The 24,058-nt window shown below is 40.9% G+C and overlaps 1 protein-coding gene and 1 long non-coding RNA gene across 51 annotated transcripts in view; one reads left to right on the top strand and one right to left on the bottom strand.

Annotated features, from left to right (window-relative positions):
• The window catches only part of LOC105490119 (mitogen-activated protein kinase kinase kinase kinase 4), a 190,852-nt gene extending 178,448 nt beyond the window's left edge, over window positions 1-12,404 (top strand). For 28 of the 50 annotated variants that reach the window (XM_071077222.1, XM_071077211.1, XM_071077210.1 and 25 more), the window contains 6 exons: window positions 3,196-3,330; window positions 5,848-5,948; window positions 7,476-7,625; window positions 8,171-8,330; window positions 9,176-9,315; window positions 11,548-12,404. In XM_071077222.1, the coding sequence (XP_070933323.1) occupies window positions 3,196-3,330; window positions 5,848-5,948; window positions 7,476-7,625; window positions 8,171-8,330; window positions 9,176-9,315; window positions 11,548-11,631 (770 nt within the window). In that variant the 3' untranslated portion in view covers window positions 11,632-12,404. Of the gene's footprint in view, window positions 1-3,195; window positions 3,331-5,847; window positions 5,949-7,475; window positions 7,650-8,170; window positions 8,331-9,175; window positions 9,316-11,547 lie in introns of all 50 variants that reach the window. The other 22 variants (XM_071077214.1, XM_071077206.1, XM_071077199.1 and 19 more) reach the window with 1 other exon arrangement.
• A 2,836-nt stretch (window positions 12,405-15,240) lies between these two features.
• On the bottom strand, window positions 15,241-16,269 carry LOC139357971 (uncharacterized). Its single transcript, XR_011612101.1, has 3 exons — window positions 16,143-16,269; window positions 15,781-15,998; window positions 15,241-15,367 (listed from the first exon to the last, which is right to left on the bottom strand). It is a non-coding gene; the product is annotated as an uncharacterized lncRNA (long non-coding RNA).
• Window positions 16,270-24,058: the final 7,789 nt, after the last annotated feature.

Here is a 24,058-nt window from a genome sequence, read left to right as displayed (position 1 = left end):
CCCTGTGAAGCCACCCAGGGACTGCCCCCAGAGGCAAGCACTGTCCAGACTTTGAACACGTTAGGTCGATTTTGCCTTCATTGAACTAATTTTATCTAATGATAAAACAGTATGTGTTCTAGTGACGGCTATGTCTTTTTTTTTTTTTTTTTTTTTTTTTTTTTTTTTTTTGAGACTTTTTCTAAACATTTTTTCAGTATTTTGCAGTTTAGCCATTCTGAAGGGGTGTAGGAATTAATAGGCATATCTCACTTTAATTTGCAGTTTCCTAATGACATATGGTACATCTCCTATGTATATCTTCTGGTGAGGTATTTCTTCTATCTTTAATCCATTTTGTAATTGGATTGTTGCTCTCTTATTGTTGAATTTTATTTTGGATTTAAGTCTCTTGTCAGGTATGTGTTTTGCAGATACTTTCTGCCCGTTTGTGGCTTGCTTGTTCATGCTGTGGAATGATGTCTTTTACAGAAGTGAAGTTTTTAATTTTAGTGAAGTCCAACTTACTAGCTTTTTCTTTCATGAATTGTGCTTCTGGTATTGTGTCTAAAAAGTCATTGCCAAATCCAGAGTCCCTTGGATTTTCTTCTGTTACCTTCTAGAATCTGCTTTATAGCTTTGTGTTTCACATTTAGGTCCATGATCCATTTTGAAGTGATTTTTGTGAAAGTTTCAAAGTTTGTGTAGTGGTGGTTTCTTCTGCATGTGGGTATCTAGTTGTTGCAGCAGCATTCGTTAAAAAGACCAGCCTTTCTCCATTGAATTGCTTGTGCTCCTTTGTCAAAGATTACTACTATATTTGTATAGTTCTGTTTCTTGTTTCTGAGACGGAGTCTTGATCTGTCATCCAGGCTGGAGTGCATTGGTGAGATCACAGCTCACCATAACCTCCGCCTCCCAGGTTCAAGTAATTCTCCTGCCTCAGCCTCCCGAGTAGCTGGGATTACAGGCACGTGCCACCATGCCTAGCTAATTTTTGTATTTTTAGTAGAGACGGGGTTTCACCATGTTGGTCAGGCTGGTCTCGAACTCCTGACCTTGTGATCCGCCTACGTCTGCCCCACAAAGTACTGGGATTACAGGCATGAGCCACCACGCCTGGCATATAGTTCTATTTCTGGGCTCATTTTTTCTTTTTTTTCCATTTATGTATTTGTCTCTTTTGGTGCTAATAACCACACTGTGTTGATTACTGTAGATTTATAGTAAATCTTGAAGTCAGGTACTGTCAGTCTTTCAACTTTGTTCTTTTTAAATATTGTGTTGACTGTGTTGGGTCTTTTGCCTCTAGAGTCAGCTTATTGATACATACATAATAACTTGGGACTTTGATTAGAATTGACTCTATGGATCAAGTTGGGAAGAACTGATGTCTTGACAATACTGAATCTTCTATCCATTAAGATGGAAATCTCTCTCCATTTATTTAGTTCTTCTTTCATTTCATCAGAATTTGCAGTTTTCTTTAAATAAAACTAGCAAAGGACTAATTTTATTAGATTTATTGTACCCGTTTTGTTTTTTTAAGTACTAGTATAAATGGTGTTGTAGTCTTAATTTTAAATTCTAATGGTTTGTTGCTGGTAAACAGGAAATACAGGAAAGTGACCAACCTTTTTATTTTATTAGGCTTGTATCCTGCAACCTTGCTATAATTCTTGCTATAATCGCTTGTTAGTTCCAGCAGGGTTTTTGGTTGGTTGGTTGGTTTTGGATTTTTTTTTTTTTATTGGTTCTTCAGGATTTTCTATGTAGACAATCATGTCTTCTGTGAAGAAAGACAGTTTTATTTCTTCCTTCCCAGTCCTTGTACGTTTTATTTCCCTTTTTTTTCTAATTGCATTAGCTAGGACACCCAATATAATATTTACTAGGAGTTATGAGAAGGGAAATCTTTCCCTTGTTGTCTATCTTACAAGGAAAGCATCTAGTTTCTTGCCGTCATGTATGACATTAGCAGTAGGGTTTTATGGTAGATGTTTCTTACCAAATTGAGGCAGTTCCTCCTCTATTCCTATTTTCCTGAAAGTTTTTATTGTGAGTAGGTGTTGGGTTTTGTCAAATGTTTTTCTGCATCTGTTGATATGATCATGTGATTTTTCTTCTTAGCTTGTTGATGTGAGTGTGTGGCTGGCTTTGCCCACCATCGTTTATGTTGTTGTTGCTTGTAGCTGTAGTTTCTCTTTGTTCCTTTAGATGACTACACCACAATGTATTTACTCATTTTACTATCCATTCAGAGATTAATGTTTCCTGTTTGGGGCTATTAGGAACCATGCTGCTATGAACATTCCTGTTGGTGTACTTGGGGGCATACACATACACTTACATTAGGAGAGAGATTACCAGATCATATGTAAGATATGCACATGTCCTATTTTAATAGATAATGCCAAACTTACAAAAGCAGTTCTAACAGTTTACACACTAGTTTCTGAAGTTTCTAGTTGTTCCACACCTTGCCTACCTTTGATATTGTCAGTCTTTTAAATTTTAGACATTCCAATAGGTGTATGAAATCATCTCATTATTGTTTTAACACACGTTATTACTGTTGAGAACGAGCATCTTTTTGTGTGTCTCTGAGATCACTTCTTTTGCGAAGTTCCGGTTACAGTGGCACGTCCAGTTTTTCTATTGGGTTATCTCCTGTTCTATTTGATTTGTAGGAGTTCTTTACATATTCTGGATATGACTCCCTTGTCAGCTGTTTCTGTGGTACACATCTCCAGCTTGTGACTTGCCTTTCCCTAGGTTTAAGTGCTGGCATTAAGTGATTGATTTAACCCTTGTGCTCATCTGTCAAATGGGAGATAGTAGCTACTCTAGAGGGTTTTGAGAATCAGATGGCATAGTACATGTGAAAGCATCTTATAAGCTTTTTTGGTTGTATTATGCAGATATTTGCATTACTTTGTAGTTTATTGATACTACCCATCTACATAAGTGTGAATTTATTGTTTTTTAAAAACTTTCCCTCTAGCCCAGGCCTGTACCCAGTGATAATTCTGTAGGGATTTCAAAAGTCCATCTGAGCAACCTGAATTGAGTTTCTGGTAAAACTTTGAAACAAAGGGGTTTTCTTGGAGGAAATGATACGTACTCTTTGTAGAAGTTTCTTTGGGTTACTATTGTTATTAATGATGAGACCTACTTCTGAATATGCACGTAAAATATTTATATTTGTTTTGCTAGGCAAAAAGGATAAGTTACGTGTCTACTATTTGTCCTGGTTAAGAAATAAAATACTTCACAATGATCCAGAAGTTGAGAAGAAGCAGGGATGGACAACCGTAGGGGATTTGGAAGGATGTGTACATTATAAAGTTGGTAAGTTCTAGAAGCGTCATATTTTGTTTTTCCAGAGTTTAATTAGAGTTCAGTTTGAATTTTAAACTTTAAATTTTCACGGGTTTTTTGGAAGTTTGTAATAATAAACTTGTTTCTGAAACACGTGAATCATTTCTGGTGTTCTGTTTCCAAGGCACATTCTAATATTGAAGTCTCATCTAGACATTGTCTTATTCCCTCTGTGCACCTATATGCATAACAGAGTTGGTCCCTGCAACTCACTCCACCCTCAGTCTCCCCTACGCTGTTCATCTTGTGAGAGTCTTTCCACTCCTCCTCTTTGACAGTCCACATTCCTGTCCTCTGTAAGATGTGGTTCACGGTAACCTCTTTAAGGAAATCTTGCCAGTGGAAGCCAGCTGACTTGAGTCCTTTTTTACATGCCAGGCTTATTCTCCACTTAGAGGTCTGAAGGTCCTTGGCAGGCACTGGTAAGAGAGTTTGAGAGTTTGACTCTAGGGCTTATGGCCTGCCGTTTTGAATTAAGTGCCTGTGCACAGCTACTGTGCTCCTCACTAGTAAGTGAGCCCAGCTGGCCAGTCAGTGTTTTATGGCAATTGTATTGTTTTTTTCTCCTTGGCATGAAGCAGTGATTCTCATGAAATAAAATCTTACAGAAACAAAACCGGAACTTTTTTTTTTTTTTTTTTTTTTTTGAGATGGAGTTTTGCTCTTGTTGCCCAGGCTGGAGTGCAGTGGTGTGATCTCAGCTCACTGCAACCTCCACCTCCCGGGTTCAAGCAATTCTCCTGCCTCAGCCTCCTGAGTAGTTGGGATTACAGGCACCTGCCACCATGCCCAGCTAATCAAAACCATTTTTTTTTTTTTTTTTAAATATGAAAAAAACAAAATACTGGGACAAATGTTAGACATACGGGAGAAAAAATGGACCTTAGCTAAATTAAAGTTTTATGGGAAAGATGTGATATTCTTAACAGAATTTAAACAGGAAGTTTTTCTATATACCTAAAACTGATTAATGTTACGGACCTATTGAATGTTTCTGCTTGCGTGTTTTCTTTTTTCTGTGTTTATGAAAATCTGTACATCATCAGTTCCTCTGTTCGCAGGGATGTTGTCATGCTTGGCGTTGCCTTGTTCGTGTAGTCTGTCTGCACCCCTCAGCTCATTGGTTAGTGGTGATTGTGGAAGCTGCCTCAGTATCTCAGACGATTCTGATGATACGGGAAAGAGAACTATCTGCTTAGGATAGATTTTAGGATTAGGATTTTCTGGAAGTGGAAAGTGTTTTTATTTGTTGAGGTATAACTAAAATCATCTAAGGCTAAATATAATGAAACAGCTCATAACAGATGAAATGTACATGAATGGATTATCCTACAGGGGGAGCAAGAGGCAGACATGTTAAAAGTCTGTTGGGCTTCTCCCCCAGAACAGAACAATAGTCTTTTTGCCTGTCACTCGTACAGAATGAATCATAAGTATTTTCAGGAAATAAGTGTGGATAATATCATTCATTCGTTGTCATTATGGTTGCCACCAGGAACAGGGAGCTATTTAAATGTATATTAAATTAACAAAAATTAAGTAAACCTTAAAATTTAACCCTCAATATCATTAGTACATTCTAGGTGTCCAGTAGCCCCATGTGTGTAGTGGTCATCATATTAGCAGTACAGATACAGAGAATTTCTATCATCGCAGATGTCTGTGAAACAGTACTGGTTTTGTCAAACTCTTAGAAACCTTTGTGTCTTAATGTTTGTTTATTGATTTATTTAAACAGTGGTAATACGTAGAGTTTAACAAGGGGAGTTATCAGTTAACAAGTTCTCTTTCATGCGCAAAGAAGGAATCAAGTAGTGGTGTGATGTCAGCTTGTAAAGAAATCATGAATCTGCATTAGTAAGTCACATGTACTCAGGGACCCCTGGGAGTACCTGTTTTGTCAGAGTTGCCTGGCAGTAAGGGCACCAAAATAGCTATGGGAAGGAGGCAGTTTTACTACTTCTGTAGATCAGGAAATGGTCTTAGTGATACTTGGACTTGTGCACAGATACTTCTGTTGGTAGAATCCAAGACTCCTGAATATTTTAGTATAAGCCTTTTTTCTTCCTCGGTCTGTGTGAGCCCCATGCAGGACTCGGGAAAGTTGTAAGGAGTACCTCAGTCTCTCTGTATGTTTCAGAAGTCTCTTGGCGGATCAATCATGTTGTTATTCATTTGGAGTGATACTGAGCCCTTGAAGACTTTAGGGTGGTATACCTGGCATTGTCCTTGATTAGAAAATATCTTGGAATCTTTTATAAGAAGATGAGGATCATTAGTGAAAGTACTCATTGATGGTCAAACTACATTAAAGAGTTGGAAAAGGAAACTATGAGGTGTGATCTGTCTCTGAATTTTTCCCCTGCTTGTTTGGATGAATAAATAGAAGGCATATTTATAAAGTTTGCAGAAGACAACTAAAACAGTTTAGAGGGCTATGTTGATACTGACTGTGCTTCCCTTGCTTTTTTATTTACTGTTTTTCAGTAAAATATGAAAGAATCAAATTTCTGGTGATTGCTTTGAAGAGTTCTGTGGAAGTCTATGCGTGGGCACCAAAGCCATATCACAAATTTATGGCCTTTAAGGTAACAACATCAAGTGAATTTTAAAATAGTATTGGCCATGCAAGCTGCAACCAAGAGTCAGGGAATACATTTAAAAAGTCTGAACTGTTAAAATTGCTAATATAAAAGCTATGTGCTAATATAGCATATAACTTTATCATAAGAAACCATTTCTAATGTAATGTAATGTAATAAGCTTAGTTAATCTGCTTTCTAAGCCCACAGAGTGAGAAGGAGAGAGAGATGAATGTTGGGTAGACACTATAATTGATGTGGCAATGTGGTAACAGAGGAAGAGAGAACAGCACTTCCACCCTCCAGTTAAAAAGGTGACCTTCACCTGAGTCATGGATGCGTATAAAGATTTAGATGTGTTTTTGATAACAAAACTGTGTCTGACGGGCAGTTTTAAGGTATATCTGTTCATAAAATACTAATTAAAAATTAAATTACAGAAATTCTAATGACAAAGAACAGTATTATATAGTAAGTGAAAAACGTTAAAATATTTCATATGATTCCATTTTTGTTTAAATAAAAAACTCAGGTATAACATCTGAACTAATGTATAAATTAAGATGTTTTTGCCATTTTGCATGTATACAGTTTTAGGAAAGTAAATGATTGAGTACTTAGTGTTAAAATTAGGACTGTTTTCATTTGGGAGTTCACAAAAATACTCATGGAATTTACAAATATACCTCACATTGCCTGGTGATTGGCTTTTTAGAATAGTTTTTTTATTTTATTTTATTGAAGGGGTAAGTTTAATTTATTTGGAAAATTTATATTTTTGGATTGCCTAGTGCTTGATTTCCCAGTGAAACAGGATAAATGGAGTTACAATATTTGCTTAAAAAATAAATCCAAGTGTTACTGAATAAAGGTAATTGGTTATACAGTTATATTATCTTCTGAGATCTGACCTTGATATTCTTTATATACCAGGTACCGTGCTAGTTGGTTTTATACATATTACCTGATTTAAAGCTGCTGTTTCATTATCCTAGTCTTGTGAACTGTGGGTAGTGATGTCAATGAAAAACGGAGACCACCAGCACAATCCAAGCTGTTGTAGCACATACAGCCTTTTCACCATTTTAGTCTAGTCAGAAAATTAGAGATCTTTATAGTTCAGATAGAGGTTAGTATGGTAATAGTGATACAGTTTTCAGTGTGTGACTCCTACAACTCCTGTTGCTCTCCTGTGCATTTGAATAGTTGAGTAGTATGCTTGGGAAAGTCCTCGCTATTTTACTGTGCATGCTTTTCTGATCAAGGCAGCCAACAGCACAGTAAGTGACAGAGCAGAAATCTTGGTCTGGATAGGGAGATTTGGAACATAACTTCTGGAAGAAGTATCTTCCAGATGCTAATTAACAGGCAAAAACATAATAAAGACTAATTTTGTAGAGTATTGTTGCTTACGGTTGTTGCCAGTGTGGCTCAGTAATGGAATAACTGAGTATGTTGGGTCTTCTCTAGTTTGATCTGTTAGAAGTAAGTTCTCCTTCATCTTCTCACTTCTCTCTTATGGCTTCTTTGCAGTCATTTGGAGAATTGGTACATAAGCCATTACTGGTGGATCTCACTGTTGAGGAAGGCCAGAGGTTGAAAGTGATCTATGGATCCTGTGCTGGATTCCATGCTGTTGATGTGGATTCCGGATCAGTCTATGACATTTATCTACCAACACACGTAAGAAAGAACCCACACTCTATGGTTGGTTGACTGGCTTCATTTTGTTTTGACTTTTTTCTTTACTCTGCTTAGTGAACTAACACAAGCAGGGATTCTTCATTTCCCCTCGGTGTGGGGGTGAGTATTTAAATGATAAGCAATTTTCAGTAGCTCCAAGCTCTTAGACAAGTGGAAATCCACCTTCCTGGCTCTGTGGAGCCCTTGTGAAAACCTCTTAGCCCTTGCTTTGACTAACATGGGATGGATTTGGGGCAGTTGCTGGCAGGCCAGAACATCCCTGGGTTGGGAGTGGTTCTCAGTTGGAGCCCAGCATCCAAATATGTTTCATGGGCCTCAGGAGATGTGAGTCAGTAGAGTATATTACTGGGAAAGAGCAGACTTGGGGATATATTTTGCATGAGTATTCTCAAATGTTATCTAATTGCTGTATTTATCACCAGGGATATGGTACCAGTGCATTCACCAAGAGTCTTACTGAGCACTTTCACAGGGCTGGAAATAACCACAGACATTCTTCCCTGTACTTTGTTCCTGTTCTCTAGATCCAGTGTAGCATCAAACCCCATGCAATCATCATCCTCCCCAATACAGATGGAATGGAGCTTTTGGTGTGCTATGAAGATGAGGGGGTTTATGTAAACACATATGGAAGGATCACCAAGGATGTAGTTCTACAGTGGGGAGAGATGCCTACGTCAGTAGGTATGGAGAACTTGGGAAAGGCAGCATTAGTGAACGTGGAGCCGTGTCTGAGACTGCATGTATCTATCATGCTGACTTTATATGTCCTTCAGACCTTTTGGCTACCATTGAACAGAGTGGTTGGCAGTAGATGGTAGAAAGTTAGATTGTAGTCCGTGGAAATAGTCATAGGTCTATTTTACAACAAAATCCAAGAAATTATTTTATACTTTAAAAATCCTGTTATCATAATCTCTCATTTAATCCTTAAAACATCCACAGGAAAATCGGACATGTTTTTGTTGACCACTTTGTAAAGGGAGACAGAGAATTGGTAACGAATTGGTAAAGGGAGACGGAGAGAAAGGGAAATTATTTGCACTTGAGAATGGTAGAGCCGTAACTACAAACAGCCTTGTGCATAGTTTCCTAGTTTGCGTTCAGTAATAAAGACTGATATTTGACATTTTCATGGGTTTCTATTCCAAAACTATTTTGGTTTTATTGTAGTTAAGTCACTGTCTCTGATCACTCATCGTTTCTCTTCCCTGCCTTCTCTCGTGATTGGATTGATAAAAATCTGTGCACTAAACTCTAAACTCAGTGGCACATTTTTCTAGATAGGCATGAAAGGCCTAAGGAGAATGAAATAGATCAACCACTGATGCAAGTCACTCCTTCACAGAATGGACAAGGTGGTTACAAAGGCAGAGTTCCTTGAAAACAAATATTTAAATGCTAGGCATTTAAATTTTAAATTTTAAAAAGATTTAAAAGTATAAAAATATTTGTTTATCACATAAGCAACATCTTTTCAGGGCTGTTTCCTTATCTTTAATGGTTTGTAATTTTTCCCTCCCCAAAAGCGTATATTCGATCCAATCAGACAATGGGCTGGGGAGAGAAGGCCATAGAGATCCGATCTGTGGAAACTGGTCACTTGGATGGTGTGTTCATGCACAAAAGGGCTCAAAGACTAAAATTCTTGTGTGAACGCAATGACAAGGTAATGGTTTTCTTATGGATTCTTTTTAGTTACTCTGTCTTTTAGTAATGGCTTGTTTTGCATGGAGTTTGATTATTAATTTCCTTGGAGTTTTGATAAAAATAATCAAGGAACTTTTTAAACGTTGCTTTTTAGTCATGTTTGTGAGGATTGGGTTATGTTTTGCTTTTTGCTATGAGGGGACAGAGATATTTTTCCGCTGTAGAAATTAACATATTTGGGTTTTGCTTTGTATATATATTTTTAACTCTATTAAATGACCTGTCTAGGCTATAACAATTAGTTTAGAGATAGGGAAGATAAAAGCTGCCAGTTGAGTTGACTGAAATTCTTTTGTGAGTGGAAGGAACCACCATGCGATTTGCCTACATCGAAAGGTTCCTCTCGCCTGATGTGTGTCAAGAGGATGCCCCTTGTTAGTCTGTGAGTGGTGAAATTGCTTCCTAGGTTTGCATGTCAGAAATGTTTCACAGTAAAAATCATCTTATGCAGACATAACATAACCTCCTGCACCTGAGACGCCATGGCATCACACCCCCTTTGCTTTTCAGAACTGGCCGTATCACTCCAGGGACGATTCCTGTGGCAACTTCCTCCCAGGAAGTCCCTTTCAAACTGGCTTTGGAGGGGAGCAGGTAGATGGCCAGGGGCGTTGACCCATCCCTGTTTGCCAAGGGAGAAGGCATCGAGGGTGGAACTGATTTTTACTAAGCCCTACCCTTTCTTTCTTCTGTCCAGTCAGACCTTTGAAACTTGGCTCTGAAGAACGTTTCTGCCTTTTGCCTCACATTGACAGACTAGCAGTCAGCCCAGTTCTCAGATTTAAACATTTAATCATTTAATGTGAGAAAGAAGAAACTACACATCTGTCCTTGGCAGCTGGTCCTGCTTGCCCAATACATCCCAAACACAAAGTCGCTTCACCCCCACCCACTGTCTTCTGCAGCCCTACAACTCAGTTTCAAGTGGAGTTTTGCCTACAGATGATCTCCCAAATCTGTGACCTTGAAAATCTCTATAGCTCAGACCTAATCCAGGATTTTGTCAGCTTGTTGGCTTATACTTCCTAAGTATGTTTACCGTAGCTGCAACTATAACATTCTTTGAATTTCAGGCACTTAAATATTTTTATCATGCATGTCATGTCCTTTAAGATATATTAATAAAAGGCACAAAAATTCTATTACTTTATGGATTATATGAAGAATTAATACATTTTTTGTTGATTTTTAAAAAGAAATTAGTTGTTAAGGAGTGTTCCCTGTTGTTCATTGTGTGTTTTTTTTTTTTTTTTTTTTTTTTTTGCTCATTGTGTTTTTTAAAGACATTTATTTATTAGAAGGTGTTAACAGTAGAAGCAGAAAGAAATAACTCTTCAGAAACATCCATTTTTTTCTTTGTGTTCTCACAATATGCCAATATATAAGGAGTTAGTAGTAACAAGCCTGAGTTGTAATAAAAATTGGCTGCAGATGGTCACTCCTTACAAAGTATAAATTGATAATCGCCCCAGAGGTTTTTGTGGGTTGTTAGTTTGTTTGTTTTGATGATGGAGTCTCGCTCTGTTGCCCGGGCTGGAGTGCAGGGGCATGATCTCGGCTCAATGCAGCCTCTGCCTCCTGGGTTCAAGCAATTCTCTGCCTCAACCTCCTGAGTGGCTGGGATTACAGGCGCCCACCACCATGCCCAGCTAATTTTTTGTATTTTTAGTAGAGATGGGGTTTTACCATCTTGGCCAGGCTGGTCTTGAACTCCTGACCTCATGATGATCCACCTGTCTCGGCCTCCCAGAGTGCTGGGATTACAGGCGTGAGCCACCGTGCCCGGCCTTTTTTTTTTTTTTTTTTTGACATAGAGTTTCCCTCTATTGCCCAGGCTGGAGTGCAGTGGTGTGATCTTAGCTCACTGCAGCCTCCATCTCCTGGGTTCAAGTGATTGATTCTCATGCCTCAGCCTCCCGAGTAGCTGAGATTACAGGTGTGTGCCACCACATGGTGTTTTTAGTAGAGACGGGTTTCGTCATGTTGGCCAGGCCGGTCTGGAACTCCTGGCCTCTCAAAGTGCTGGGATTACAGGTGTGAGTCACTGCGCCCGGCCTCAGTTTCTTTTGAAAAGGCTCTTTGGGGGTCTCAGCTTCTCGTACAGTGTTGAGGATGATGGTGGCTTAGATTCCCTGGCTGGAAGTGCTGCATGACCATGGTAACCATGCCCTCTCTTTTCTGGCTTTTGCAGGTGTTCTTTGCCTCTGTTCGGTCTGGTGGCAGCAGTCAGGTTTATTTCATGACCTTAGGCAGGACTTCTCTTCTGAGCTGGTAGAAGCAGTGTGATCCAGGGATTACTGGCCTCCAGAGTCTTCAAGATCCTGAGAACTTGGAATTCCTTGTAACTGGAGCTTGGAGCTGCACCGAGGGCAACCAGGACAGCTGTGTGTGCAGACCTCACGTGTTGGGTTCTCTCCCCTCCTTCCTGTTCCTGTTTTACCAGTTTATCCCCATTCTTTTTTTTTTTTTTTTTTTCTTACTCCAAAATAAATCAAGGCTGCAATGCAGCTGGTGCTGTTCAGATTCTACCATCAGGTGCTATCAGTGTTTGGGATTGAGCATCATACTGGAAAGCAAACACCTTTCCTCCAGCTCCAGAATTCCTTGTCTCTGAATGACTCTGTCTTGTGGGTGTCTGACAGTGGCGACCATGAACACGCCGTTGGTTTTATTGGCAGTGGGCACAAGGAGGTGAGAAGTGGTGGTAAAAGGAGCAGAGTGCTGAAGCAGAGAGCAGATTTAATATAGTAACATTAACAGTGTATTTAATTGACATTTCTTTTTTGTAATGTGACAATATGTGGACAAAGAAGAAGATGCAGGTTTAAGAAGTTAATATTTATAAAATGTGAAAGACACAGTTACTAGGATAACTTTTTTGTGGGTGGGGCTTGGGAGTTGGGGTGGGGTGGGTTAAGGGGTCCCATTTTGTTTCTTTGGATTTGGGGTGGGGGGTCCTGGCCAAGAACTCAGTCATTTTTCTGTGTACCAGGTTGCCTAAATCATGTGCAGATGGTTCTAAAAAAAAAAAAGGAAAGAAAAAGAAAACGTGTGCATTTTGTATAATGGCCAGAACTTTGTTGTGTGACAGTATTAGCACTGCCTCAGTTAAAGGTTTAATTTTTGTTTAAACCTAGAAGTGCAACAACAGTTTTACCACAGTCTGCACTTGCAGAAGAAAGAAAAAAGTTCAAACCACATGTTTATTTTTTTTGCCTACCTCATTGTTCTTAATGCATTGAGAGGTGATTTAGTTTATATGTTTTTGGAAGAAACCATTAATGTTTAATTTAATCTTAATACCAAAACGACCAGATTGAAGTTTGACTTTTATTGTCACAAGTCAGCAGGCACAAGAACTGTCCATGAAGATGGGAAATAGCCTTAAGGCTGATGCAATTTACTTCCAAGTTTAGAAAGCAGAATGCTTTGTTTTCACCAGATTCAGCATTAAAGGTTGATGGGGCAACTGCAGCCCGTGACACAAGACATCTCAGTGTTCTCGATGTGGGGGGTGGGTGGTAGCAGACAGGTGGTCACATTAGAATAGTCACACAAACTGTTCAGTGTTGCAGGAACCTTTTCTCGTGGGCGGGGGAGTTTCCCTTTTCTAAAAATGCAATGCACTAAAACTATTTTAAGAATGTAGTGAATTCTGCTTATTCATGAAGTCGGCATCTTCTGTGTTTTAGGTGTAATACCGAAGTCCTGGCTTTTCTCGTTTCCTCACTTGCTCTCTTGTTCTCTGTTTTTTAAACCGATTTTACTTTATGAATATATTCATGACATTTGTAATAAATGTCTTGAGAAAGAATCTGTTTCATGGCTTCATGGTCATCACTCAGCTCCCCTAAGGATGTTACCGTCTCTGAAAAAGATCAGGGGCTCCGTGTCCCAGTCCTGCCATCTGACTTTCCTCTTGTCGAGTTCCGAGTGGAAATACTGCATTATGGCCGCTTTAACCTCAGTCATCAAAAGAAACTTGCTGTTTTTTAGGCTTAATCTTCTTCCTTTGTGGTTACTTTTCCTGTATATTGTGAAAATGGGGGATTTTCCCTCTGCCCCCACCCACCTAAACACAGCAGCCATTTGTACCTGTCTGCTTCCCATCCCACTTGGCACCCACTCTGGCCCCTGTCAGTTTCCTCTTCCTGGTTCAGTATTTTTGAAAAAGGCCCTCCTTTCAGCTACAAACATCTGGTAAGTCAAGTACATCCATCCACCCATGAATGCAGACACAGCAGCTGGTGGTTTTGTGTATACCCACAAAGACAAGATAAGCTGAGAAGCCTTACTTTTTGGGGAGGGAAAAGAAGATGGAAATGGATGTTTCATTTGTACGAATTTGGAGCAGTGCTGAAGGCCAAAGCCACCTACTGGTTTGTAATTAACCTAGAGAAGGTTGAAAAGTTAATCTTACCTTGAAAGGGATTTGAGGTAGGCTGGATTCCATCACCACAGGACTTTAGTTAGAATTAAATTCCTGCTTGTGATTTATATCCACGCTTAGGCTTTTCATAAGATGAAACATGCCACAGTGAACACACTTGTGTACATACCAAGAGAAGAAGGAAAGGCACAGGTGACTGTGGCTCCTTCCCTGGCTTTAGAGAACAGTAAAAGGTGGGCAGATGTCTTTGAAGAAATGCTCAATGTCTGATGTTAAGTGGGAGAAGGCAGAGAACAAAGAATGTGGCATCGTGGTCTTACATTATCCAAAGACTTGAAGCTCCACATCTGTAAGTCAAGGGTTACACAAAAAATGCAAATGGTGTTTCACTGGAATTACCAAGTGCTTAGAACTTGAGGAAAACTGGCTTTCCCATAGGTGGTGAAGGGGTCTGAGCTCACACCGAGTTGTGCTTGCTCTGCTTGTGTAGCTCCAGGCACCCCGTGGGCACTGTCTTGGTGTTTGTGGTGAACTGAATGGAATCCATTGTTGGACTTAAGTTACTGAAATTGGACCATCCTTTGTCCCTCTAGGTGGGGGCTTCCTGGTCTGTGCTTTACTTGCCTTTTTTCCTTCCCTTTTTAGCCTCACCCCCTTGTAAACCAGATTGAGTTGCTATAGCTTGATGCAGGTACCCAGTGAAGTTTCTCCATAAAAGATTGGGAGTCGTTGAAATGTTTAGATTCTTTTAGGAAAGGAGTTATTTTCCCCCCTTTTACAGGGTAGTGACTTCTCCACAGAAGTGCCAATATGGCAAAATTACACGAGAAAACAGTATTGTAATGATTCCATTACATACGGAACATTGAACTGTTATAGGAGTGCTCTTCCAAACAAAACAAAAATATCTCTAGGTTTAGTCAAAGCTTTCGTAAGTAATAACCTTTCTGTATTGAGATCAGAGTAACCCTTTCTGTATTGAGTGCAGTGTTTTTACTTTTTTCTCATGCACATGTTAATGTTGGAGAAAATGTTTACAAAAATGGTTTTGTTACACTAATGCGCACCACATATTTATGGTTTATTTTAAGTGATTTTTTTAATGGGTTATTTAGGTTTTCGTCTTAGTTGTAGCACACTTACCCTAATTTTGCCAATTATTAATTTGCTAAATAGTAATACAAATGACAAACTGCATTAAATTTACTAATTATAAAAGCTGCAAAGCAGACTGGTGGCAAGTACACAACCCTTTTTTTTGCAGTGCTAACTTGTCTACTGTGTATTATGAAAATTACTGTTGTCCCCCCAACCTTTTTTCCTTAAATAAAGTAAAAATGACACCTATGTTACGTGACATGAGTTTGAAATATGTTCTGAGCCTTCAGAATGTTTCCTTCCTGTGAGGATCCATATTTGATGCACACACCTGCCTCCCCTGAGCTGCCCGCACCAGAGCAGGCTCCTGTATTCTGCTGTCTCAGACGACAGGGGCTTGCCCAAGGCCAGGCGTAGATTATGGAAGTAGCCAATGTTTGTCTAAAGATCTCAGAGATGAAGTGGGAGATGAACCTCCATCACCATGTTCCTGAAGCCAACACGGAGTAAAGCTGGTCCTTATCTTTAAGAAAGAAATAATGTTGCATTTTTGCAGTTTCTGAATTTGGATCAAAAAGTAAAACAGCATGATGTCTGTAGTAGGACAATTAAAGTAGCTCTTTCTCAGTTTGGCGCATAAATACCAACTTGGGTCTAATCATTGGAGCCCCTTCAATGTAAGGTCATTGTGTCTAAGCGCTGGGGTTCTCCATCAACCCCCCGTAGGCCTGGTAGGCGTGATCCCCGTCAGGCAGATCTGGGGCCACGCTCTCAGTATGGGCACCTCGCCTTAGTCTCCGGGGCTGCCCGTGCTACATTGTCATCAATTTAATAAACCACTTCGTGCTTCATCCTAGAAACATGTTATCTCTCTAATGTGAAAATAAAATTATAAGTACTTAGGCTGTCAGGTGAGTAAGATTTTTCTTTTCCTACTTGATGTGTTGCAGTTGGTGGATGATTAGCAGTAAAAATCTGGTGGAGTTTTCTTGGGACCATCATGCATTCCTCCTCTTCCAACTTTCTCCTCCATTGGTTGAGATTTCACTTAAAGGAAGCAACGGGGGATCCAATCAAGACCCTTCAGCCAACACCAGCTCTGTGTCTTGGCATCACATTAAAAAATACAGTAAAATTGGTGCATTCTCTGGCATCTACTTAAAAAAAAAATGCTTCATTAAGCAGAAGTGGCTAAGGTATTCTGTAAAGTAAAATGGCTAAGGGATCAAAACTTGGGGAAAGTCGTTACTATATTTTCTTATGGGAGAATATAGGCACTCAAATATTAGTTCCCATACCTGGTCTACCTCTCCCTTAGGTAAATCAGACTGTATCCATGTGTCACATTCTTCCTGAAACAGTCTCATCTTTGCCTCTGTCCTGCCCAGCTTCTTTGCTGTTATCTTGTTCACTGTTTCCTAAAGGATACGTAGCCCGCATATTAGCCGAGATTGTTTCTCAAATTTAACCACTTATTAAATGCAAACTCTGCTCCTCCTGAACTACCAAACATTATAATGGCTGGCACAGAGCAGGCACTCAGATTCCCTGGCCGTTTGCTTAAGGAGCATGAAATAACTCCTATGTTAACCCAAGGGAAAACCAGCCCACCTGTGCAGTGTGGGACGGGTGAGGAAGTGCTCTGGTCTTCCTTCCTTCCAGGAAATGCTGGGGAAGTGCATCCCCAGGAGGGCTGCAGAGCTCCACTGCACTGGGCATGGGCCATCCTGTCCCTTAACAGGTTCCTGGTACTCACCAGTCCCTCCAGCTGGAGCTTGGGTGCTGGAATAACACTGCAAGGATCCTTGCTTGTTTCTAAGAAATTTGGATTAGATATTCCACCACAAAATGACTTTTAAAAAAATCCTCATTTCTATTTTGGCCAAAAGTGTAAAATTCAGGCAGGTTGCTCACCAGAGTTCTGTGGAGGGATGCGGACAGAGCTGACCAAGGCCGTTCTGCTCTTATCCTGATGTAACTACAGCTTTTAGAAACTAATATTAAGTAGCTGTTCCACAATAAATGGTATTGAGTACTTCCTGATTCTTTGACAGCTTTATTGAGATAAAATTCACATACTGCGTAAGTCACCCATTTAAGTAGGCAATTGGGTGGCCTGTAGTCTATTCAGAGTTTTAAGTCCATCACTAACAATTTTCACATGTTTTTATTACCCCAAGATGATGCTCCATACCCCTTTGCTGTTATCCTCCAATCGCTGCCTCCCTCCACCCCCTTCTTATCCCCCCACCCCGCCCAAGCTTTAGGTAGTCCCTAATTTACTTTCTCTCGCTATAGATTGGCTGTTCTGGACATTTACAGAAATGGAGCCAGTCACCGTGTTGTCTTTTGTGACTGCCTCCTGTCACATAGCTCATCCATGTTGTAGCATGTGTCAGCACTTCCAGAAGCAGCTGCAGAAATGGGTTCCTGCTAGGTGTGTTTACTGTTGAAGCTCCTAGAAACCCAGGGATCCCTTTTCCACAGATGATCTTGATGCCAAATGTAGGCTTCTCATAGGTCAGATGCAGCAAGTCAACTTTTGGAATGGGGGACCGTTCTGGAAGCACAGTCGCCAACATAGGCCCCGCCTGCTGTGGAGAGCAGACCTCCAACCCGGAAAGGTTGGGACATATGGGCTTTCTTTGTGTCCAAATCCTAAATCAGGGTTCTGAGGTTGTCCCCTCTAACTTACGTGGGCTCACCCCTAGGAAGGGACATAAGAACCGGCTTTGCTGAGCTGGGATCCTTTTCTGATCCTTGGCAAATGCATGGAGCTGTCACATTTCACAAGGGCCTTGTCCTGTTGGCACCTCGTGTATCTTACTGGCATAGAGCACATTTCCTCAGTGCTGCCTCCTGGAAGGCCTAACTGTCCCCAGACTGTCATTTGCAGGATACCTCATTGAGTAAGTGTAGACACTAGTAAACTTCTGGGAACTTGGTGGCGTTCTGGTCAATCTAGCAAGTTGAGCAACCACTGTCTGCTGAGGACAGTCTTAAGGTATGGTGCTCCTTTGGGGAAATGCAGAATTAACTAAAGGGGTTACTTGCAACAGTGCTTAGTATATTCTAGATGTTAAAGCAGAGCCTTTAGTAACTGTGTGTATAAAAGAGACACATTTTTAAGCTACAGCAGCATGCAGCTGCCCGAATAGCTGGTGTGAGTTTGAACTGCGTGGATTTGGAAGTGAGAGATGACGCCCTTTGGTGGTCAGGTCACACTTAGATACAGGGACCACCTGTAGCCTCATCGCAGGAGAGGGACACAGCAGGACAAGGCTTCAAATTAGATCCAATGAAGATGGGTCAACAGAAAAGAAAATAATTGGTAGAAGCAAGCATATATTCCTTTAAAAATCAAAGTATCTTTCAACCCTGATCAATCCATCCTGCTTTGGGTAATTAACAATGACAGCAATGGGATTTTATGTATATTTGCTCTGCACCAGGCCCTGTGTGCTAAGGGCTTTTACACTTGTCTTCTCAGCCTGTAGAAGAGGAGACTCAGGCTACCCATTTGTTAATTTAAATTTATCTGTAGAGACACAAATGCAGGAGCCAGAAGATAGAGCTAGGAAAAGTGGGTTGAATGCCCCGGGAGCAGAATCAGCCTCCACTATGAAAGGGACGATCAGAACTGCCTAAGGGGATGAAACAGGCAACTTCAATGGCTTGCCCGGTCCAGGCCCCTTGAGGCAGGCTTTGTTGGGGTGTAGAGGACCTGAAGTCCCTTCAGCCCCCTCTAGCATCACCTACCTTGAGGTAAGTTGGGACTAGATATGTGTAAGGGTGGTGTATTAGTCCATTTTCACGCTGCCGATAAAGACATACCCAACACTGGGTAATTTATAAAGAAAAAGGTTTAATGGACTCACAGTTCCACGTGGCTGGGGAGGCCTAACAATCACGGCGGAAGGCAAGAGACAATGAGAGCTGAGTGAAAGGGAAAACTCCTTATGAAACTATCGAAGCTCATGAGACTTACTACCATGAGAACAGTATGAGGGAAACCGCCCCCATGATTCAGTTATCTCTCACCAGGTCCCTCCCTCAGCATGGAATTGTGAGAGCTACAACTCAAGATGAAATTGGGGTGAGGACACAGCCAAACCCTATCAGGTGGTGAGCAATTCATGAGCCACTCAAGAACACTTCCGAACTCATCAAATGGCTCCGGTATTCTTTGTAAACGTGAACGGACTCTGGATGCAGCAGAAATGGGGTCTGTCTAGAGGTGGAGGCTTCTTCAGGATGCACGGATGTCTCATTGGCCCAGTTAGCACACTCCCTGGGACCTCTGTGTGGAAGGCTGGCTACACTTGATTCTTTATTCCCGGTACTATTGCTGGCTCCCCAGTGAACCCTACAACAACCAGGTTAGGAAATCTACAGGCTTTCCCACCACAGGAAATGGGCGGATCCTGCTAGATCAGAGAGCAGGCACTTCTGTCTGGCCCTGGAGAGCTTTCCACAGGTAGTCAACCCTTCAGGTGGCAAAAGAGAAATGGCTGCACGTACCCAGACCCAAATCTGTTAGATTTCCAACGTTAAGCATAGAGTGTCCATATATTTTTTTAATCAGAAAAAATTTTTAGAGTGCCATTATCTAAGGCCAATTAAAGAAATAGTGTGGATTTTAAGTTTGAATTCAAAGGTCAAGCAATGAGAATAGATATTGCCTGGCTGTTGGAGTTTATAGATAATATTTGTCAATGTCTGTATCTAAATTTTAGTTGTCTAATATGGAGAAAATTCTGATGCCCACAGGTATATGATCACAATTTTTAAACAGTTAACCTTGCAAGATAAGAACCTAAAAAGTATATGAAGTCAGTGATTTCGGGATACTTTTTAATGATTCAGTAGTAGCAGAAGCTTTTCAGACAGGCACAAAAATAAGTCAACCTGTCAACATCATTTTTCTTGATCTCTGGTGTAAGATAAAATATATAATTGTGCACATTTTGAAAAAGTAATATATTCCACAGTATATTCCAAAATATTACTTCAACATGTAATCAGTATTATAAAGACTAGGATAATTGACTTTTTTCATTTCATACTAAATTTTGAAACCTGGTATGTATCTTACACAGCATTTCCCAGGTCCCACTAGCTGCACTGAGCACTCAGTAGCCACACAAGGCTACCATTTGCCAGAGGCTTTATGTACATGATTATGGTTACTTCCTGCTGGAGTCTTTGGAGGTAAATATTGTCTACATCTTACTGAGCTCCTAAAAATTACATATCCTGCTGGAGGTTTTTGAGTTTATCAATGGAGGAGCCAGGATTAGAACCTAGTCTGCTAATCTTTAAGGGCTTCAGTGCACATTAGTTTGGTTAGTGTTTTCAAGGAGTTTTCGACACACTAATTTTTTGAGTCAAAGGCTTGCTGACTCAGATGTGGTTCCATTGGAATGTTACCTGGAATGCAGGCTGGGGTGTGATCCTGATAAATCCATTGACTCATTTCATTCATTCACTTTTCATCAAGAAACCTGGATTTTAGAAAATAGATTTTACACGCCCTCATCTATAAAGCTTGTGTTACCTGCCTGTGATAAAACAAATGCAAGAGAGTCAAAAATAGTTGGAGGACACAATTTGCAAATCTCAAGGGAGTGAATGTGGTGGTGCCTGGAGCCTAGGAAGACCTCATTCCCCCTCTGAAGACAGACATGGTACAGTGTTTGCTTCATTTCCTTGATGCTGTGAGGAAGAGGGGTATCAGCTGAGGTGTTTCATGTCCCCTCAAGAAGTCGCACGCCACACGCTGTAGGATCCGTGCAGCCGATTGGTTGCACTTCCCACAGCAGGCAGTGGGTGTTGTAGACAGGATGCTGTGTCCTGTGCAGGCAAGGGGGTGGTGGCAACCTTTGAGTCACCTGATGGGAGCGAGGTGAGTCCATCCTGCCTGGAAATGAAGTTGTCAGAGACTTGTCAGAGTTGTGGGGGAAAATCCCACTCCACCATTATGTATAGTTGCTGGTGCCTGTCGCATAACACGTAAAAGAAGGAAAGGAACACAGACTCGTGGTAGAAACTGAGAAAGGTGACAATAACTCTTGGTGTCCTCGTGGCATGTTCATACGTAACCTAGTCATTGACTAAGAGGATGTTGAGTGTCCCATTCTTCCTGCATCACTCTGTACTGCAGGAAAAGCTCAGGAGATCTCAAGAGTCCAGGCTCGAAGCTCCCTATTGCTGAAGTGCAACCCCATTGTCTTAGTTTATACCTTTAATGCTTTGATGCCAGTCTAGAGAGCTAGATGCAGGTGTTTCCGCCAAGTTGATGGGGAAGCTGTCATTGTAAATTGAGAGTAACACAGGATGATGCTCATCTTGGAATCCACCAGAAGTAGTTATTTATCACCTAGGACTGAACCTGAACCTTAGACAACATTCTTCTTAATTTCAGATAATCAAATTTAGCTATTGGAATCCTTGTTTTTTTAACCTACATAAAACTGAACATGAAGGATCTGCATCAAAATAAGTGTTTTATGATTGTATGCACTAACTTGTTTACCTATTCAACAAATACGAAGTACCACACTGTACAAGCCACTGTGTTACATGCTGAGGTTATTGTAAAAAGTTAGAGGGTCTGATTTGAGTACAGATTCCAAAAGGAAGTTCGCTATAAGCAATTAAAAAGATATAGTGCATAGAGAACCCCAAGGAATTACTTGAGAACAGTGCAGCCCAGGGTTCAGGCGAGAAAGACTAACTGCAAGGCTGCATACCCTTTCCAGGAGTGAACCTTTAAGCTTTCTAGATTCGTGGTTTCAAACCTTGAGCATGCATCAGACCCCACAGAGGGTTTGTTACAACAGATGCCTGGACCTCACCCCAGAGTTTCTGTTCTAAAGATCTGATGTGGGGCCAGAGAATTTGCGTTTCTAGAAAATTTCCATGTGGTGCTGAGGCTGCTGGTTGGGGGATCTCATTTTGAGAACCACTGTTCCATAGAAATTGTTAGTAAAAACAGGACAATTAAGGACATTGGAAAATAAATTAAGATAAGCATAACCTTATGAGGCAAATTCAAGATCAGAAACAGAACTTCCAGAGGGGAGCGTGCAGGCTATCACTTACCCACACTTCTTAAACCTCATTAGAAAATTCCTTAGTGAGAAGGAATCGGAGACTTACACCTGACTCCCTTGTCTGTCCCTGCCTGTTTTGTACATGCCCATTGATTGATACAACAGGATGCTGAGTTTTGCTCTGGAAGCTGTGAGACATGGAACGCTTGTATTGGTTCTCACCAGAGGCAGCCAAGCCTTTGCTGCCCAGTTCTCTCCCAGAATAGTGATGGGTTTTGCATGTCAGGGCCAAAACAAGTTGCCAGGTCCCTGGAAGACAATTTCACTGCCAACACCTCTGTCTGAGAGGCCAGGTCCATTTAGGAAGTTTGGCCTGGAGAGGCAAAAGAGGGATCTGTTAAGAACTGAATGGCCCCCTCCCCCCACCCAATTCATATGTTGAAGCCCTCACCCCAATGTGACTGCACTTCTTAAAGGTAACTAAGGTTAAATGAGGTCATAAGGGTGGGCCCTAATCCAATAGGACTGGCGTCTTTTTAAGAACAGGAAGAGACACCAGGATGCACATGCACATGGAGAGGCCACGTTAGGACACAACAGGGAGGCGGCCTTCTGCAAGCCAAGAAGGGAGGTCTCAGGAGAAACTACCCCTGCAGCCACCTTGATCTTGGACTTCCAGCCTCCAGAACTGTGAGGCAATGAATTCCTGATGTGTTTAAGCCACCTGGACTGTGGTGTTTTGTTCTGGCAGCCCAAGCAGAATTACACAGGGTCCAACCAAGGTGAAAGGGTGAGCCTCCTGAATCTGGAGATGAAGACAAGTTTAGAAGGGGGTTCTGCAAGTAGAGACTTGTCCAGTTTGTCCTTCACCAGGTGATGGGACCTCGGAGAGGTGAAGTGTTTTGGGAAGTGAGCAGTCACAGAGGCAGATCCCATAGGCTGGAACAATGAGTGTTCCATGCAGACCTAGCTCCTGTTTCCAGATGACTTTAAAGACCCAAAGGTTCTGGTGCAACCCTACAGGGAAGGAGCCATCCCCTAAACACTCTGTAGGTTAGAGTCCTCAACATTCTAAGCAGTGGGGGCTTGGAGCAGATTGGACCTGATTCTTAAAAATAATGTGTCACTTCTTGCCCTGAAGTTGTGAAGCAAACTCATATCTACTACACACTGTATATATAAATAGTAGGTCAAGCATATAGAACTTTTTAAAACTTCTTATTATGGAAAAAATTTAAGTAGATACAAAAAGAGGAAGAATGGACCCCTATGTATCCATCCCCCTACTTCAAGTATTATCAATTTACGGCCATCTTTTGAATCTATTCTCCCACCCCACTATCCTCATGGCTTATTTTGAAACAATACCCAGACGTTATAGCATTTTATTTGTAAATATTTCAGTATTCATTTCTAAATCCACTAAACCATTATTATACATAAAAAACTAACAATAATTTCTTAAATTTCATCAAATATTCATTCATTATTCAAATGTCCTTGATTGTCTCATGTGTTTTTTGAAACAACATGTTTGAATCAAGATCTAAATAAATAAAACACATTGTAATCGGTTGATGTATGCCTCTTTGAAAAAAAAAATCAGGATTATTGATGCTCAAATAGTCCCAGCTTTGGCCAGTAGAAATCTCTTCACATTGGCTCTTGGGTGTTTTAGATATGACGATAGTAGTCTTTGATAGCTTTCTTGCTTTCTGATATGACAAGTTCCAGGCTCATTTTGTTCATTTCCCACCTTAGCCCTGGAGTCAGCCATCTCTCCAGGAATTAGGATTTTCTTCATGGGAAATGGTATTTCGCGATCACAAGCTGGTGTTGGTGTTGCTCACTGCTGCAAAGGTCATTTTTCTTCGTCTTTTCATTGTAAAGTTTTTTTTTCCTTCTTTCTTTTTCTTTTCTTTTTACTTTTCCTTTCTTCTTTCTCTCTCTCTCTCTCTTTTTCTCTCTCCTTCCTTCCTTCCTTCCTTCCTTCCTTCCTTCCTTCCTTCCTTCCTTCCTTCCTTCCTTCCTTCCTTCCTTCCTTCATTCCTCCTTCCTTCCTTCCTTTCTCTCCCTCTGTGGCCCAGGCTGGTATGCAGTGGTACCATCTTGTCTCACTGCAACCTCCACCTCCCAGGCTCAAGCAATCCCCCCACCTT

The sequence above is a fragment of the Macaca nemestrina genome, chromosome 13, assembly GCF_043159975.1.
Source record: "Macaca nemestrina isolate mMacNem1 chromosome 13, mMacNem.hap1, whole genome shotgun sequence".
Lineage (NCBI taxonomy): Eukaryota > Metazoa > Chordata > Mammalia > Primates > Cercopithecidae > Macaca > Macaca nemestrina.
This window is presented reverse-complemented; position numbering and strand designations above follow the sequence as displayed.